The 19,862-nt window shown below is 36.7% G+C and overlaps 1 protein-coding gene across 5 annotated transcripts in view; it reads left to right on the top strand.

Moving 5' to 3' along the window:
- LOC143854328 (symplekin) overlaps positions 1-19,862 on the top strand; it is a 77,185-nt gene that overhangs the window by 15,123 nt on the left and 42,200 nt on the right. For all 5 annotated transcript variants that reach the window (XM_077364213.1, XM_077364212.1, XM_077364211.1 and 2 more), the window contains exons 5-6: positions 48-210; positions 18,117-18,291. In XM_077364213.1, coding sequence (XP_077220328.1) covers positions 48-210; positions 18,117-18,291 — 338 coding nt within the window. The remainder of the gene's footprint in view (positions 1-47; positions 211-18,116; positions 18,292-19,862) is intronic.

The following is a 19,862-nucleotide window of genomic DNA, read 5'->3' as shown; positions in this document are numbered from 1 at the left end:
AAATAGATTACATTTGCATATTTTTCTTTGCTTTTTTCCTTCATCAGGAAAGGGACGGAATTTTAATATTTCATATTTAATTGGATGCCAACCAATTCTGGATCCGGCTGCATTGGCATTGGAAGCAAACAAGAGTCTTGACCTTTTGCTAGATATATTACAATCAGCTAATACTTTACGTGGTTCTCTGATAATTGCTGTTATCAACTGGTGAGAGTCAAACTTCTTGAGTGCTTCTCATTATCTTTTCTAATTACAAATGGGGAGATCTCCCGCCCTTTGTTGTTAAACTTGTATCGCCATCTCATTTTACTTGATGTTTTGATGATTCACTTAATCAACTTTAAGATATAAATATACGAAGTTGGTATTTGGCAATCAGGTACAGCCACGAAATCATATTCTGCTTTGAAAAGGTGTTCAAGGGAATGCTAATGTTTTGAACTGTATATTTTGTTTGAACCTATTGTTACGTGTCACTAATTATACCTGCATTTTGGTAGAAAATTTGTCACCATTACCAAAATTTCCATGTCCGGGGTTTAATTTATCATGACGTTTTTATTTCTTTTCTTTATATTATTTTTGTGTGAGACAAGTGTTTTCTCTTCCTGCCGTTCTTAAATTCGTTTCTTTAGTTTTTAATTAGTGTTTTATTACAAGTTTGCACCGGCATAGCGGTGGAACTTTATTTTGTTTTGTTACTACGTTCTAGAGCTCCATATTCATCCCATGAATCTGCAAAGTTATTGAATGCTCTATTGCGATAATGTACCTTCACTTGCAAGTTGGAAACTGAAGGAATTTATGAAGCACAGACAGTTAATTTCCCAGGAAGCAATATGTGATGTGCAGGGGGTTCATATAGTCTTTGGTAATGTTTTTTTGCCTGTATGGGAACAGTTTCTTACTCATTGTTTCAAAGGAGTAGCTTGGTGTGCTTGCTATTTTTTTGGTTGGTAAGCTGGGATTGAACCTCCGACCTCGGGGTTGAAGGACATAATATTTACCAATTGAGCTAGAGGTTCAACCCCTAGTGTGCTTGTGATTGGTTTGTCTGAAGACATTTTTCGAGTCTTATCTATTCCAAAGATGTTTTTTTATCAGCTAAACATCAGATCTACATTGATAAAAAAAACACACACACCATGAAAAATGCAGTTGAGAGTGGTTCATTTTTTTATCCTTTTTTTAATCGAGAAAAATCTGGCAGCTGGAGTGTGATCTGTAATTGTTTTATTTATTATTTATTTAATTTAACAGAGGTGGATTCTTATTTATATCTGTGACTACATGTATCTGTGCATGTTTCTATGTGATTTTGAATGTGACTGTATAGGAAAGAAACATCTCAGTGGGAACAGGTTTTGCATGCAGGGCAACAAATTGCACCACGTATGATGCATCCACAAAACTCAAGAATTAACAGCATCATGACGAATATAAGATATGGACCCAAACACAAGGTCTACGGCTGAAGGAAAGGGCCAGAAAACAGGACCCTTCAAAGAAAAAAAAAAGGAAACATCTCAGTGATTCAAATTTTATATGTAACCTGCGGATCGGATATATCATGGCCAGTTCCTCAGAAAAAATGGTGGGCGATTCTTCCACAATGGAATCTGATAAGTGAGATTTCGAGTAAGTGTCTGCAGAATCTTCTTCTGTCTGAAGAAATGATTCATCAAAATAATGAGTCATCCTCTCCATTGATATGAACACATCTGAGATCACCAAATGCTCGGGAGTTCCTCTATTCAATCCGTTTCCTTCTTCTTGTTGCTGGATATCTCATTTGTACACATCTTCTCTTTGTTTCCGGAGCCTCTATCGAGTTACATGAAGAGTTAGAAAAGATAAAATCTTTGATGATGGAATCATCCACGATTCCATCATCGGATGAAGTACAAGGACTCCAAGGCCGATACGTTAGTGAAATTGTATCTTTCTTTCTTTTCTATCTATCGTTTGGTGGATCTTGCACCACTGATTCGAAAGAAAGTCTTCACTTTTTTTTGAACAAAGCTGTTTTCTGGCCCTTTTCTTCAGCCATAGACCTCGTGTTTGGGTCCATATCTTATATTCACCACGATGCTGTTAATTCTTGAGTTTTGTGGATGCATTCCTACGTGGTGCAATTTGTTGCCCAGAATGCAAAACTTATTCCATTTTTTAGTTGTCTAGGATATGCTTTATGTTAGCTTTTTTTATGCGATATTTTCCTTTTGTTCTGGTTTGTTATTTTCTGCTCAAGGATGAGGGTCTTGTGCACTTATTGCCTTAAAAGTGTGTTAAATTACCTTTAATTTTGTGCTCAATTTTACTGTTTTAATTTTTCTTGGCGGGTTGACTGAAGTTTGGAAGCAGGTTGTAGTTCAAGTTCAGCTTCTTTTGTGGCATTATAGCGACATGATGACTGGTTATCTTATGTGGAGTTAAAAAGCAAATAACAGGATGAGTTTGTGCTTGAGATTGTTGCATCGCTGGCTCCAATATTGGGGAAAACCAAGCTAGACAATGTAAAACTGCACTTCATTTGTGGCCTAGCTCATCCCAACACCATTGGCCACAGTTGTATGAGCCAAGCATAGAAGAATGAGATTGCCTACACATTTTCTGAAAGGATTTCAATGGTCGTGTAACGCCGTATATGCTGTGTAAACTATTTAAGAGACCATCTGCCGTAATATTGTTGGAGTTCTGCTATATGCTAGATACAGCAGCTTGTTTACAAGTGTAATAATAATTTTAACAATTTATACACAAACCCATACAATAATCAAAAATTCTTTTCTGATTCGTTGTTGCTTGGCTATTCTTTTTTCTATTTTCTATGATGGAGTTCTCTCTCTATCTCTCATTCTCTCTTTTCTCTTTTCATTTTCATTTTATTTTCTCTATCATGGAATACATGTCACATTTTATAATACCTTTCTCTGCCTGTTATGTGCACATTTGTGCGATAGATGACATTAACAAGTCGATGTTTAAATTAAATGCATCAAAGATTTACCTCCAATCAATTCGTTTTTTCTTCATCCAGCAGGTTTTCAAACATTAAACAAACTTGTTTTCCAAATCCACTATACATAACATTTGCATTCGGTGAGCACAGGGTATGTCTTTCAAACGCAAATCCGATTACTTGAGCAAGTGAATTTTTGTACAATGTAATAGCAGCACAGGAGGGAGATAGTACTATAATGACTAAATGATTTCAATTCATGTTGTAATGGCTGTGCAGTAATATCATTGCCACTCGAGAAATTTGCATTTCGGCCAGTTAGTTTGTGTAAATAATTGCGAAGAGCTTTTCTTGGGCTTCTTTAGAAGTTCATCTGCATGATTTTTCAATTGTTTGTTATAATAAATGAAGGTTAATAATGGGTATTTGGTTCCTTGCACCTCCAATATCAATAGCTCTGTCTTTAGTCTATTGGTTCGATCTGCTGTGACATGAAGGGGTCACCTGCCAACAAATTGGTTCCGATATGGTTTTTCCAATCCTAATTCATTCACCAGCTATTCTTTTTGTTACTGACCCCCTCCCCCCCCCCCTAAGTAGATCTAAATGTTGATGTAATGATCTAATTTGCTAGAAGTGTTAGAATTGTTTTTTTGAAGGGAAGAAGTGTTAGAATTTTCTCCCCAAATATGTTTTTCTTGCAGCAGTTTTTCACAAGGTTTTAAATTTCGGTTTCAGTTTCGGTCGTCACCGAAATGGAAACATTTTGGTTTCGGTGGAAATCTTGTAAAATCTTGGAAATGGATGGAAACATAAGCAATTATGAAAATTTTTCATCTTTTAAAAGAACATGTGCAGATGACGAAATTTTAAGATGAAACTTTGGGAAATGCCAGAATGAGCACTTATACATACATAGAAAATGTCACACAAGCAACAAAACCATCCATAATGGCTTAATAATCATATCGAACACCTATTGACATCGTCGTTGCGCATGTCTAGAACAATAAAGTCAATAAAGAAGTACAATGTAAAGAAGTGTACGAAAGTACAATGCGCACTCTCCCCTCTAAGGGCCCCAGCTCTATGTCAATACCACATGGAGATACGGGGTATTATTAGTCCCATGCCGATCTGACATCCCATGCATAATATACGGTTACTTTGTTGTGCAGTTCAACGATGTTACCTACCAAGTATCGGTCTCCACATTAGTGAGATGAAATGAAATGCAAATAATAACATCTCTGCATTTTTTATTGTTCCGACCATTTCGGTCAAATTCGGGAATTTCGGTCTAATTTTGCGAATTTCGGTAATTTCGATCTAATTTTAGGAATTTCGGGGAAAGAATGATGTAAAAGGAAATCACGTAGATTTCGTTTTGATGGGGATGGAAATGGAAATATTTCAGTCCTTCGGGGAAATTTATAACCATGGTTTTTCAAAACTGAAGAAGAGCTATATGGAAGTGTGGCAAGATGGCTGTAGTCTAAATGTTCCCTATGTATTTATACTGCAAAAGTTTCTGAACTTGAGAGTTTAGTGCTATTTTGAGAGCCTAGCTAAAGCTAAAAGTGCTTGGAGTTCAAGTGCTACAAATATTTTCAGGGACACCGTTATGGTTTGGTGACACTTTTTCTTAAAATGAGGCATTCTATATACTTGGTGACTTATATTACATCTTAATTTGTTTTCTTTATATTAGTTTCCATTATATATGTGATGTGGAAACCATTGTCTAACTGGGATCTGTGTTCCATTATGCTCTTCATGCCACCCTTTTCATGGAAGGATTGATGTTCCATTATTTTGTGGGGAACCTGTCTTTTACCAGGTGCGATGTTCCATTCTTGGTTTAGATTCCAAATTTGATTGACTTAAATTTAAATGCAGCAAGATTGGTTTTAGTTTTGGGTGGACTAGGGTAGACCACTAGATGCTGATGAGTACGGGCGTTCTGCTGGGACAAAAAGTTTGATTTCTCATTAAATATAGAGAAGATAATTGCATCACCCTTCACAAGGATACGTGGTTTAAAGAGCTACTTGTCCCTTTTTACATTACTTCTTTAGGTTGGACCAGTAGTGGTTTAAGGTTGATGTTTGGATTGCTAAGATTTCAACATAAGTTGAGTTTTGAACTGGTTTATACTCAATTATGTTCTTGTAGGAGTGATTCAGTTTCATGGCTGCTTTTCAATTGTTAGGGCTCTATCAACGTTTTCAAACATGATTTATGGATGTTTAAATGTAGAATTGTCAACCTCTTGGGATTGAAAGAATACGAGTATTGGTGGAGCTAGGTCTTTGGCCATGATACCCTAAGATTTGCATAAAGCTGTGGTTGTTGATGACAGGGAAGCTTTGGTTTGTTGGGATGTTTGGTTCACTGCAATGTAGTGTGTTGTCATGTTTCGATGTGTTCAGATTGGTAAATCTTTTGGCTTTTAGGTGGTGTATATGGTTTCGATTGAAGAGAGGATCGACAATGTTCCAGCTTTTTGTGAATCTGGATTATGAGGATATTATCAAATGAGTTGTCATATTCTTGTTTCTATCTGGTTCTAATGGATTGAATGAGTGCATTGGAGTGCTTATCGAAGTCTGATTGCCATGCCTAACAATTACCTTATGCTTTTGACTAGTTTTCTGGTTGAGGTTTGACAAGTGGGCTCTTTGGGGGAATGCTGTAGGTGGAAAAAATGTGGTGGGGCTTTGTTATCTGGTTTGAGATTGTGAACCAGGTTTGTCTATACTGGTTCGTGGTGCGACTGTGTACTAGTCCAAAAAACTGGCGAACCATATGCATGAATGAGGCAAAAAAAATCTTCTATTAATGCAAATCCATCATATTATGTTGAAAGTAAAAAGTTCCTTTTTTAGTCGAAATTTATACAAGTATTGGGAATTCGCCTTTAGAAGAAATTTAAATGAGGATGAATCCGATTGTTGTAGTGTTTCTTAAAATGTTAGGAAGTGTATTTCCTATGAAAAATATTGGAGTTGTGATTTGCTATAGAACACTTTCCATGAATTTCTTTCCTTTCTCATTTTTTAACAACCTTAGATTCTTCTTTTTCTGATGTTTGGGGAGCACTAGTCTCACATCGTGTTGATACTTTTATTTGGACACTAGTAGTGGGGATATTAAATACCGGTGATGATTTAAATTTGCACATTCGTATCATGTGCAAACAAGATGAAATAATCGGTGAGTCAGCTTTTCATCCATTTCGAGGAGGTGCCTTCAATTTGGTCCCATCTCTAGAGTTTTTTTCATTGGAAAATAAGAAACCTTGTTAAGGGAAAAACAAGAAATACAAATTTCTGGAGGGGTAGAGCTGGACCGAAAAGATTTGTATCTCTTGGACTAAGTTTTTATTTTGGATCTTTTTGTTGGAAGTCGTACATGCCCTTAAAGTGGCAATATTCTTTGGCAAATTACTCCCTAAGGGATAACACCGGCAATGTGCAGCAAAATAAATTAAGAGGACCTTTGACAGGGTTTATGAGCACTCATATCTCATGGCAAGGGACATTCATTATCGATTATACCTTGGGTGGTTTCAAGAAAGGAATTTTTGGGCTTCTCGGGTTCATGACACGTTTGAAAAATGAAGGAGATCTCTTATAGCTTTCCTAGGAGGGATAAGATTGTGGCTCGATGGACATTGCTTTTTTAGTTCCCTCTAATTGAAATTTGATGGCATCCCTAGGGTATGCATTTGTGTTTTCTTTCGTGATGCTAACAGTTCTTTTGCCATAAGAGATTTTGATGTAGCAAAAGGGCATGCAGCTCTCATTGACCATTGAGTTAAAGTTTAACTAGGGCTCCTAACTTGAGTGCTGGGGCGACAAGGTCAAGTCCAGGTCCATCAAGTCATGTTAATGTTATTTAGAGATTCTTGATTTAGGAAGAGAGCTTGGTCCTTGTATTATGCATATTCCTAGGAGTGCGATTGATATGGCGGACTGTTTAGCTAGGGAAGGCACTGATAGAGGAGAGTTGACTTTTAGCTAAGCAATTTCATCATTCATAAATGCCTCTTGATTTGTTTTCTCTATTTTCTTTCCTATTGTTCACTCTTCTTTCTTGTAAGGCTTATTTCACCCTCTGTTTTCCTTGTTTCCCTTGCCTTTTTCTTTGATACAATTTCTATATCATTAAGAAAATCTATTAAAGTACCCCCTCCCCCCGCCTTTACATTGTAAAAGTACTAAACCAAATCCTTTTCCAATAAAAAGATGCAAGATAGCATCTAAACCTCTGCTCATAAGCTAAAAAGAATTTCTTTTTGTAATCAAAAGTTGCCAAAGAACTCAACCCCTCATTATAAAATATAAAAAGAGCTTACATAAGCTGCCATGTACAAAATAAGTTTAAAGAAAAAAACACCTTTTGTGCACTCATTGAAAAAATGGAGGATATATCGTTTACCATCAACTCCTTGCCATGTGTCTTAAGGGGGGGGGGGGGGGGGGGGGGGGGGGGGGGGGTTTGGCACTTTTGGTGGTGGATGAGTGGTTTCTAGCAAGGCAAGAGTTTGAAACTTTCGAATGGGAGGAGATAAGTATGACCAAAGCTACATTTTTGAAGAGTGTTATCATTCCTTTTATACTAGGGAGGGAACTGTATTAATTACTCTTCCACTAGATGTTAGTGCTATGTTGGAAAGGAATTTGAGGAAAACATTTACAGAACAATGTTTTGCATGAAAAGGGGTAAATTTCCTAGACCTTATGGTTTCTTTATGGGGTTTCATCTCTCAAAAAAGACATATTCTTTGACAGCGTTTTTGTGGCTACAATTACGAAAGTCTAGTAGATGGGTCCAACTATTATCTACAAGATTTGAGTTGGAGAAGGCCATGTTGATTGTACTTTTCTGGATAATTTGTTGAATAGGATGCGCTTCGGATCTACTTGGCAGAAATGGATTAAGAATGTATTTCTTTAACATCTTTTTCCATTAGTATCAATGGTGATCTTCTAGTTTTTTCTAACTATTCTAGAGGGATCAGGCGAGGTGATCCTCTCGCCCGTTTCCTTTTCACAATCATTTTGGTAGCTTTTAGTCTTATCTCTTATACGCAACGCTTGAATTCAGATTACTACCCATTGACATGGAAAAAATATTGATTGGGATTGGACTTTTAGATGGAACTTTAAAAATGAGCAAATGGATAGCTTCTTTCGTCATCTGAATAGGTTGGATTTATATTTCCCTATTTTAGAAGGACAAACAATGTTGGATTTGTGACTCTTCAGGCATTCCTTTCGTGTTTCTTTGACTCATCTTGCTGATTCAATCCTTGTCTCTCATTGGTCTGGTCAGTTCTATATCCTTCTTGTGTGGCAACTTTTTTGTTGGACTACTATTGCTGAAAGCATCAATAGTTGTAATGTTTTGAAGAAGGTCATAGTGGCAATTGGTGGCTTTGTCAGAAAGAGCACATCTATCTGATTATTCAAAGAAAGCACTATAACTTGGGACATAGTGATCAGATCTACTAACAGTGCTTTATCCAGACCCCCTACCTCTTAATGGTTAGTTCCTGATACATATGATTCTAGTGTGAGATATGATTCTGGTTATGCTTTTAGTTTGCACCTACTTCAGTAGAGAATAATATAAAAAATAAGATGAGGGATTTGTTCATATTAGCAATTGGTGGCTTTGTCAGAAAGAGCACATCAATCTGATTATTCAAAGAAAGCACTATAAATTGGGACATAGCTATCAGATCTACTAACAGTGCTTGATCCATACCCCCTACTTCTTTATGGTTAGTCGTTCCCGATGCATATGATTCTAGTGTGAGATATGATTCTGGTTATGCTTTTAGTTTGCACCTATTTCAATAGAGAGTAATATAAAAAAATAAAGGCAGAGAATCCTTCACTTTAAAGGAAGGGGTCAAACAAGGAAGAAATGATTGAAGGGAATCAAAGAAGGAATAGGAGGGAACTGTTCAAGGAAGAATTCTTCCACACCCCTCTCGTCAGTGTTGAACAAATCCCTCTATGTTATAAAATAGAAAACGGAATTTATTAGTGGCTGTTATTGACAAACCCTCTCTTAAGATCAGATTGATTGCCTTGTGGAGACTGGTTTGGTTCATGTAGGCAGATACTAAAGCTTGAGAGTTAACAACCTTGATAAATATTTTTAGGAAATTCACAACTAACATGGGTTTCTGCACTACATTTTGAACTAGAAAAATGTATCCACATCTTACCACATGTGGATCACGACCAAAACACATGCCAAAACTGAAAATTGAAATCTAAACCTTGCCTATCACTAGAATGCCATGAATACTCAAGTTGATTTCCATACCTCCAAATTTCAAGCTGTGGTTGATGTCAAGCTTGTTGTCGCTTCAAGACCCGATGTAAGTATGTAACAATGAGACCAATGGAGACTATCGTACAATGCCCAAGAATCTGTCTTGGGTTTTCTCCAATTATTAGAAGTTGGGAATATGGTACAGAACTTGGTTGAGTTAGTTTATTTAGACAAGATGGGAGCACTTTGTTCTCAAATCTGACCCGGTGGCAGATCTTTTCGTGCCTCCTCTCACTGCCACTTGGAAGGCTCTCTCATTTCCCCACACCCTCCTTCCCTCGTATGCAAGCATCAGGTTGAAGCAATATTAGACTTTTCCACTTTTCTCTAGTTCTTTTACGAAGATAAGTAGTTTTGCCATTTTTTCTTTCTTTTATTGTGATTTTTCATAATCCCTGCCATGTCATCTCCAAGGTTCAGTTGATTTAAACTTTTTGAACTTCATTTTTCTTTGTTACAATCCTGTGAATTCCAATACCCAGGTCTTTGTTACAAGCCCCCGAGTCGACTCCCTTTTACCTTGGCCGTGTTCCATGTTGCGCTGCATTTGCTTTTCAGGTTTTGAACTAAAAAAGGGCTGCCCAGCGCATGATCTGGGGAGGGCTAGATGTACACAGCCTTACCCTGCTTTTGCAGAGAGGCTGTTTTGCGTTTTGCCCTACAGTCGATAAAAACTTCTTTGACTCTCCCGAATGATGACCCCGTCAACCGAGTGCTCAGCCACAACAACCAAGTACTGTGACCGCATCGTGCCAAGTCGACTAGGATTTTCTTCGGCTGCGTTCCACGTCGCATCCACATTTTTATACACTGGGTAATATTTTGAGTGGAATCAGATTGATAGGACCTTGTTTGTGAACACTATTTTACCATGGTAAGGAAAGTGATTTGTTTCAATCATGCATTGAGACATTCTCTAGGATAAGAGTGGCATGGGATTGATAAGCTGTCGCTTATTACTACAGTTTTAACTGGACAAAAGAAGTGAATTAATAAAGGGTTGTATTTGAAATTTCGGATTTCTCTATATGCAACTTTGACTACCACCCTTGTTTTCAGTTCTACTAAGCTGTTCAGCTTCATGATTATCACTAGTTTATATTAAAATTGTGATTGCGGTCTGGTGAATGTTCTCAGCCAATTTTGCATTTGACGCTAGTACTTATAGGGGGTGGGTCCTTGAATGTCAGTCTTTCTACTCTGCTGGTTGGTTTCTCAGTATCAAAAGATGGAACAAACCTTGTGTTCTTTTTGGCGGGGAGCGATGTCACATTTTGAAGATGTTGGCATTTGGATTTTTTAAACGTTTGCATTTGATTGTGGTTGCATTTCCCCCTCCCCTCTCCCCCATTTTCATCAATTTTCCTTTTATTTTATCAAGAAATAAATTCATTTGTCCATTTATGAGGGGAAGAGGGATTTTTGTTTTTGTTTTGGGGGGGGTCTGGAGAAGTCTCGATGATAAAGTTCAGAAGAGGGTCACATTCACTTTGTGTTCCTCATATCAAGTTCAATGTCACTGTCATCTTGTATTTTTAGCTGACCCTGAGATTTTTAATATGAATGATGGTATTTTTATATTCATATTAATGTTGTTTGTTTGTTGCTCAGAATGGTATATTTTGTACTTAAGGAGATAAAATTATATAGTAGAAGTGAGGAATTTTCCTCCAGAGAAGAGAATTTGTTATGGGATCCCATGACATAAAATTATGTAGTAGAAGTGAGGAATTTTCCTCCAGAAGAGAATTTGTTATGGGATCCCATGAAGCTTGTAACAATGAGTCGAAATTCCCCATTCTGACCATAAACATATTCTCTTTAAGTGTTTTATTCTAGAGGCAGTCTAAGAGGCGACACTTACAACGTTGAGCTGCATTCCTCATCCCTTCCTTTTTGATTTAAAAGAATATAAACTGATTTTATTGTGTGGGGAGTTTTACTAAGTTTGATGGAAAGAGTTAGGGTGTGTTATTCATTGCTAGTGGGAGCGTGGCAAAATGACAAATTTATGCTTTTGTGGCATTTTTTCTGCCTGATTGAGGCATTCATTGCCTGGTGATCTTCTAGATTGTTGATCTCCTTTATGCTTTTGCTGTAAGATTTTATGTGCTTGGAATCTCCCAAGAAGTTTTGAGAATCATTTAAGATTATACTGAAAATGGCTTTGCAGGTGTTTGCTTCTTTGTAGGTGTTTATTTTTATTCACCAATATGTGATAGCAAATAATAAAAGCCGAATAAGTGATTTTCAGTGAAATTGGAATAATATGAAAAGCTGAGAGCATGTTGACATGCAACAGACCATCTGCGAAATGGCTTTTGCGATGGATGCTAGCAAATCCTTTATAAATTTATTGTCGTCTTAGGCATTTTGATTAGATTATGAATTTTTTATTGGAGTTAACCTTGTGGTAGTGTTGGGGTTCTATGTAGTCTAGTATCACTTATCTCATATCATTATAGGTTATAATATTTTATTTTGTTCACTGTCATCATCATTCTTGTTATGATTGACAGTATTTGGGTTTTGTTCCTGGGTTCCTAAAGGTTTCTGCAACCAAAACCATAAGTGTATTAGTGTTATACTACACCAGTGAGTATTACATAATTATATTTATATAAATTGCAGGTAAAATGTGGTGTATGTATTGTATATACAATATTTATATGAATACATGTGAAATATAGTATGTACTGGATTATTAGACATGCGCAGCAACGCACGTCAATAGGTGTTCAATGCTGTTAAACCACCGCCAGTTAGTTTTTACTTACGTAATGGTTTTTGGGTGTGATTTGTGCTTACTTCCTGAAGTTTCATCTTAAATGCCCATCATATCATTTGCATATGTTCTATACGTTTCCTTGATTTTACAAGATTTTTCCTGAAATTTCCATCCGAAACCGACATATTTCTATTTCTATCACGACCTAAACACATATTGAAACCGAAACTTGAAACCTTGTTCAATTGCTAGTTGCCCATTATACAACAATCAAGCTTCTTAAACCGTTCTTTTTCTGCTTTGCTGCTTTATGTCTCCTTTCTAGTTTAATGGTGGACGTATTGCTTAAAAATTGACAACTAAAATTACTATCCTTTTACGAGAAATAGATCATAGACTCCTTTGTTCAGATTTTTTTACAATATCCTTAATCTCACCTGTTTCTATCTTGCGCTTTCTGGTAGATTAAGAAATGCATCCGGTATTTTTAGTTGTTTAAATTTTAAATTTTATCCTGTTTAGATATCTTTGGTTCCTTGTGCCCGAATAGTTGGTCATCCGTGTTACATGGTGTGGTGAATGAAAGAAACATGATGATTGTCATTGTTCACTCAAAGTTCCCATCCGTTTAGGCTATGGACATTAAGTTTCTTTAATAGATTGAGCTTCCTAAAGATTTGGGGGATTTTGGTGGCTGACATGTTGGAGAAGTGGAACAAGATTTTGTTGAGTGTCTCTAAGCATGCCACACTTTTTTTTTTGGGTGTCTTTTTTTGTAAATGGCTTGCTGGTATTAGTTTGCTCCCAATTCAATTTAAGTTGAACTCTGGTAGGATCTGTAGGGCTTAGGTACTGCTAGCATTGGGATTGTCATGAAGGTGTTATCTTTACCAATTTGGCGCTGTATTCTAACTGAAGCTTTTGCTCTTTTCACAAGTCTTCACATCTAGAAATTGGTCCGAGTTCCATTTTGATTGGGGGAAGGGGTGTCTTTTGGTGTTATTGCTTGTGCATCAAGAACAACCTAGGCATGCAGATTAGAAAACTATATGTTGGGGATTCTAGACTTAGGACAGGGACTAAATCCATCTTATAAGCTTATTACAAGTGCCAGTGATCTTACACATTCCTTAGCTGAGGAAGCAATTGTTTATTGGTTTGAATTTCCATTTTTGTAGCATACATGCACTTGTGGATGCTATCTCTCTCTCTCTCTCTCTCTCTCTGTTTTTTTAATGGCTGCTCTCTTATATTATGTTTTCCCTTCTTCCACTTTTATGTACCATCTTTCGTTTTTTTTTCTCTCTTTAATAAATTCACCGTTATTTCTTTCGTAGTCTCTAAATAAAAGAAAATGAATAAAAAGGAAAGAAAAGGAAAAGGCTTGTCGATCTTTTGGAGTGTTGGTCTTTCGCCCCTTGGAGGAATAAAGGAAAAAACATTTTGGAATGTGGTTCTGCTGGCCTCTATTTGGGTCTTTTGGAAATAAAGGAAGGGCACATATATTTAAAGGGCTTTGTTAAGAGGTTGTAATTTCTATATACAAATATATTAGCCCTAACCATCATGTGGGTAAAGATCCTACCTAGGTTTAGGTTTATTTCAGCCTATGACTTTTGGTATGGTTGGAGAGAGATCTGTAATAGCAGTGAGCAAGTCGCTACTCCATCCCCTGAATGGGAGCCTCTCGGCCTGGGTAGATTAAATTTAACTTTGATGGGTCCGGTTTGGGCAACCCTGGGCCTGCAGGTGTAGGAGTGCTTAGACATGAGCACATGACGACGAGGTGGGCCTTCTCAAGACCAATTGGGATAACTGATTCCAATTGAGGCGGAGGTGAGAGCAGTTCTCCAAGGGATTAGATCCATAGAGAATATGTATCTGTGACCATCTAGTAGTAGAGGGTGATATTCTCAATGTCATAAGGTGGTTGAAAGTGACTTACTCTCACCCATGGAGATTCTCGCTCATTGGTTCGATGAGATTCAGGAGCGAGTGGGAGGTTCCTCCATTACTTACCAACATGTGAGAAGATTGGCAAACAACGAGGCGGACATGATGGCAAGAGATAGTGTAGCCAGGGATAGGATGGAGTTTTTTTGACTTCCTCCATCCTTGAGGGTTTTGGCCCTGTGACTTTTCATTTTTCTTTGTTTTTGTCTATCTTTCTTTCTATTTGTAGTGACCATCTTGGTCTCAGGGTTTCCCCTTTTTCTTCTTAATATAATATAATTTCTCATCATCATTTAAAAAAAAAGGAAAAGTCAACCTTTTATTATGAATTATTATATAGGTATTGTTGAAATATTGGTTAGACTTCTAATTCTATTGGAATACTTTCATGCAACTCATGCCCCTTCTCCAGTTCGATGTTTGGCTTGCTAGCTGTGTGATAAGACACTGTACTTTCTATAAGTGGTTTGGAAAGGCCTACCAGCTCCACAGCTGACATGTCTCACTGTGTAATTATTTAATTAATTAATGTTTCTATAATGGTTGAGAAGGGCATCAGACCATTGTTGGCCAAATGATCTGATTAGGCATGTGAAAATGGGAGTTCTGGGAATTTTTTTTGGATTATATTACAAGGGAATCTTGGTTTTTCAAAGGAATAGAAGTGCCTTCAGTCAGCTATACTATTTTAATTATTAAAGAATGTATATTCTTGAGTTCCTAACTTTTGTCGAGGATTTCACAGATTATATTATTGGGGAATCTTGGTTTTTCAAAGGAAGGGAAGTGCCTTTAGTCAACTATGCTATCTTAGTTATTAAAAAAATGTATACTTATGGTAAGACTCCATTTGGAAGTGGTCCACAACTCCAAGGCGACTCGCATGGCAAAGAAAGAATCCTTATTACGGTGGAACAGAAGATACATATAGGCAAGGTTTTAAGTTTCAGTTTTGTTATGCATTTCGGTCGTGATGGAAATGGAAACATGTTAGTTTTAGATGAAAATTTCGATGGAAATCCTGTTAAATCATGGAAACATATGGAAAATATGCAAATGGTCATTTGAGATGAAACTCCAGGAAGAGCTAGAATAAGCACAGAGACACTCAAGAAAAACCATTACATAAGCAAAAAAAATCCCACTCATAATGATTCAATAACATGAAATAATTCATATGATATATATATATATATATATATATATATATATATATATATATATATATGGCCCAATGCATGAGACTCCCGCCATTGCGGGTTCTGGGGAGGACTAGATGTATGCAGTCTTACCCCTGCTTTGCAGAGAGGTTGTTTCCGTGACTCGAACCCCTGACCACCGGGTCACAATGGAGCAACCGTACCGTTGCTTCAAGGCACGGCCTCTCTCTCTCTCTCTCTATATATATATATATATATATGTGTGTGTGTGTGTGTGTTTGTTATACATATATCACATTTCACATGAAATTTATATATATATATATATATATATATATAATTAAATAACGCATACTAGTATATTATACCATTAATACACTTAATTGTAAAGAAATATATTTTCTTTTATAAAATAAATTTTTAACATTTTATAAAAATTATAAACGATAGAAAATAGTGAGAAAATACAACATAAATTTTAACAGGACATGACTAAACTTGCACATGCCTTGATTTTTTCCCCGGATAATCGTGTCTTGATTTTGTTAGTTTCTATAAAATTTAAATGATTTTTTAATTTTCAATAAAAATATGAAAAATAAGTTATAATATTAAAAAATGGGAAATGATAAATGCGCCCCTTTTCATCACTTGGGACACCCAGCTACAGTGTATTTATGACTGCAAAGGGGCTGATGTACTTCACTTTTGAAGAGATGAAGTGACCTGATTGCCATGTACAATGCAGCTGGGTGTCCCGAGTGATGAAAAGGGCGAATTTATCATTTCCCTTAAAAATATAGTATGTAATACTACAATAGTATGAATTGTGTCCTTGCCTATTTTGATTTTTTATAATTTTATTTATTTTTTATATTATTAAATTTCTTACTGAGACTTTATTATGATATTAATATATTATTTATTACATTTTTGCAATTTTATTGGATTTGCCGTGAAATTTCTAACTGAAACTGACATGTTTCCAAGTTAGACCAAAATAGTGTTATAGATAACACTCATGGTTTTCGTTTCGGTTTTGGTATGCATTTTGATCTAGATGGAAACAGAAAATTTCGGTCGTTTGTGTCATTTTCGGTGGCAATGAAAAATCATTCATGTGGGATCAATTCTATTTTGTTATTGAAATGTGAGACAGCTTATAATAAAGTGTAAATACTAAATACTCTACTTCCTAAACACAAACGCACATACACAGATGCCCTAATGTACTGTGGAACAGTATATACGTTTGACCATGTTTGTTAATGTTTAGAAACTTTGTCTGGGATGCAAACATGGCCTTTTGTTTTGACAAAACTAGTGGATTCGGCATGATGGAAGAGGTTAACAGAACCACCCATCTTGTGGATATCGTTGTTGTAGCCGGTGTGGACTGTCTTTTAATCTGTGTCAGTTACATATCAATTTTTGTAGCTTAATGCTATGGTGTGAATTGTTTTACTATTTAGTGGATAGCTATTTTCAGTTGTGGAACCTTGTTAGTGTGATTGATTTGACGAGTGGAAGAAATATGATTATTATAGTTTTTAGCTTCTGTTTTTTAATTAATTTCAATGTATCGTGGACATAAGGTGTGACAATTATATTATTCTTGGAAGTTGGAATCATTATTTTCCTTCACCTTTTGTGTTTATATTATTGCATATGTGGTTCTCTTGCAAAGTTTGTATGGATTTTATGTAGGTAATTTTCTGTGATCGTTGAGATTAATTCTTGTTGATATATTTACTCTCGTGCACTTTTCCATGAGGAAGTACTTAATCGAGATGCTTCTATAAATAGAAATGTCAGTGATGTGTGTTCATGATGCAGCTTTAGCTAATGAATTACTTCAATTACGAGATTTATTAATGTTTTAACTTCTCTAAAATCCAACATTCTGAGGTCCTTTGTCGGTTTCTTTTTTCATATCGTATGAGTTTGTTGTTTTGATATGATGGTCTTTCAAAGATACTTGGGTTGTGTGGTTTGCTTCTGTTTTCCAGTTTGCTGTTCAGTGAAAGTAATAGAGAATTAATATATTTGCTATTGTACTCCTTTGTTTAGTCTTTGGGGAACTATTTCATGACTATAGATTTTCCAGGTGATTTTAGATTTGCACGACTTTTTATTGACCATCTCATGAGTTCAACTGTTAAAAATCTGATAAATTTTTTATTCGTAAGTGATATATTCTCGCCCCTTTATTTATTTGGGACAGCCTCCTCTAGTCTATTTATGACTACTCTTTTACACTAGAGGGGGCTGCCCCAAGTAAGAAAAAGGGTCGAATATATCCTTTCCCTTATTTTCTTATAATTTATTAATTATAGAGCCTTTGGTTACTGTTTCATGGTTTATATATATATATATATATATATATATATATATATATATATGAGGAAAGTGTCTCTAGTCTCTCCCCTAGATAAGCTTATCTACTCCTCCCTTTAAAAAAACACAGTGGGCCCACGCTGTTTGGATGATCCAAAGCATTCATTTGATAGGTCCTAACATAGATAGGGTGTGCCCAAAAAATCAGCACCAAGGGGTCATCCTAGAACTTCGTTTTGTGGGGCACACCGTGTCCAAAATGGACGCATATAAACGTGGACGTTTATATGTGTCCATTCTGGGTACCACAAGGCCCCACAAAACGAAGTTCTAGGATGACCCTTTGGTGCTGATTTTTTGGGCACACCCTATCTATGTTAGGACCTATCAAATGAATGCTTTGGATCATCCAAACAGCGTGGGCCCACTGTGTTTTTTTAAAGGGAGGAGTAGATAAGCTTATCTAGGGGAGAGACTAGAGACACTTTCCTCATATATATATATATATATATATATATATATATATATATATATATATATATATATATATATATATATATATATTCACACACATGCAGACATTAATTCCTTATAACTGATGGTTCCACTGTGGTGTCAGTCTTGCAGCTATTGCGAGGAAAAGACCTCTCCATTACAGTAATATTCTCTCCGAATTGCTTCGTTTGGATCCAAATTTTGAGACCCTACAGGGTGGTCATATTGCAAGTATCCAGTATTCTTTGAGGACAGCCTTTTTGGGATTTTTAAGGTGTACTCATCCAGCCATACTAGAGGTAAACTTTTTGTGTCCTGAGAATTTTTTTTCCAAATTTTTCAATGTTGCTATTTTATTCTCTCTCTCTCTCCTTTGGAAGAATGGCGGATAAATTTTAGTTGGAAGGAGAGACAGAGGGGACCTTAAAGGGCGAAAACTCTACATTAGGCATAAAAATCTAGGTTACTAAATAGCTAAATGTGACACCAAGTGCCAGTCTATCTACTGAAGTGTTTCTTTCCCTATTGGAAGAACAAAACTGCAAAGTTGGGGAATAATCTTTCTTAAGCAACTAGAGAATTAACAATCAGTCACCTTCTATCTATATATATGAGTGTATTTCAGCTAGGATTCCATTGCGGTTCCAAAAGTGCTAAAACCTTTGCCTCAATTACATGACTTGAGTTTGTTAGACCTCTGAACTAGGATGACTAATTCATGAATTGTCATAGGACAACCGATTTGGACAGTTAAATTACTGTTCTAGTAGGAAATGGAGAAACTGGACGGGAAAGGTTGGGGAACGTAGGGGACAACAAGTGGCAGCTGCAAGATAGTGATAAGGAAGTAGCTGTAGTGGCAATTCTAGAGGCAAGATCAAACAGGGTATTCTTGCGGCCGCAGCCAGCGGGGGGGTGTGGGGGCCCTCCAAATCATGTGAGGTAGTTAGGGTTTATGAGGGCTTATGGTACTTGTAAAGGTTTTGGGGGTTTACATGGTGGGCCCCCACTAAGCCTCAAATAAAAATAAAATGTGGGCTTTAGAGAGACTTAAGTGATGGGCCCCTTCTATGGCCCGGTGAGAAATAAAAGACAGTTTTAGTTAGTGGGTCATGGAGTGGGCTAGGGGTAAAATGGAAAACAAAAGGGGAGTGAAGTGGGCCCTAGGTGATTTGGACAGTCTCCATATCTAGGACAAATAAGTGTTAGAAATAATAACAATTCCTAATAAAATTGTTCTGAAAAAGGAAATAAAGTCTAGGCTAATCTAATCTCTCCAGAAAGGCTGAATCCAGTAATCAAGTGGGGGTGAAAATAGGATGATGGCCATCAGGTGGATGGCTTCTCTTCATAAGATCCTTACATTGGCCACCCGCGTACTAGACAATGTCAATCACTGTGCTTTGTGCCTTGCCGATACTGGGTTTGTATATCATCTTTTACTTCATTATATCTACACGGGTGAGATTTGGTCCTTTGTTCTTGGTCAGTTTGGAGTAAGTTGGGTCTTCGCTCCTTGGTCTCCTAGAGGTTGAGCCCTTACTCACCTATTTTTAGCTGCTATTCTTTGGCTAGTGTGGACATAAAGGAATAAGAGTCTTTAATGGGGTGTCTATAGGTGTGCACAGCATTCAGAGACAAATCTTTGCTGACGTTACGATCCTTCCCATTTTCAAGAGTGTTATGGTGACCTTTCCAGAGAGTTTGGGAAGAGGTTCATATGACCAGATGTAGACAAGAGTCACCTCACCCTAGATGGCATCCTTCTGGGATTTTGAAGCCAAAATTCAGTGCATTGAGCCTTAGCAGCCCTAGCCTAGTTGGCGTTGGAGGTCTTACTAAGAGTCCTGAGAAAGAGGTCAAGTGGGCT

This window comes from Tasmannia lanceolata, unplaced genomic scaffold, assembly GCF_043159265.1.
Source record: "Tasmannia lanceolata isolate RefF3 unplaced genomic scaffold, GAP_Taslan_0.1 ptg000020l, whole genome shotgun sequence".
In the NCBI taxonomy this organism is placed as follows: Eukaryota; Viridiplantae; Streptophyta; class Magnoliopsida; order Canellales; family Winteraceae; genus Tasmannia; species Tasmannia lanceolata.
The sequence above is the reverse complement of the archived record's forward strand: the minus strand, read 5'-3'. Positions and strand labels throughout refer to the sequence as shown.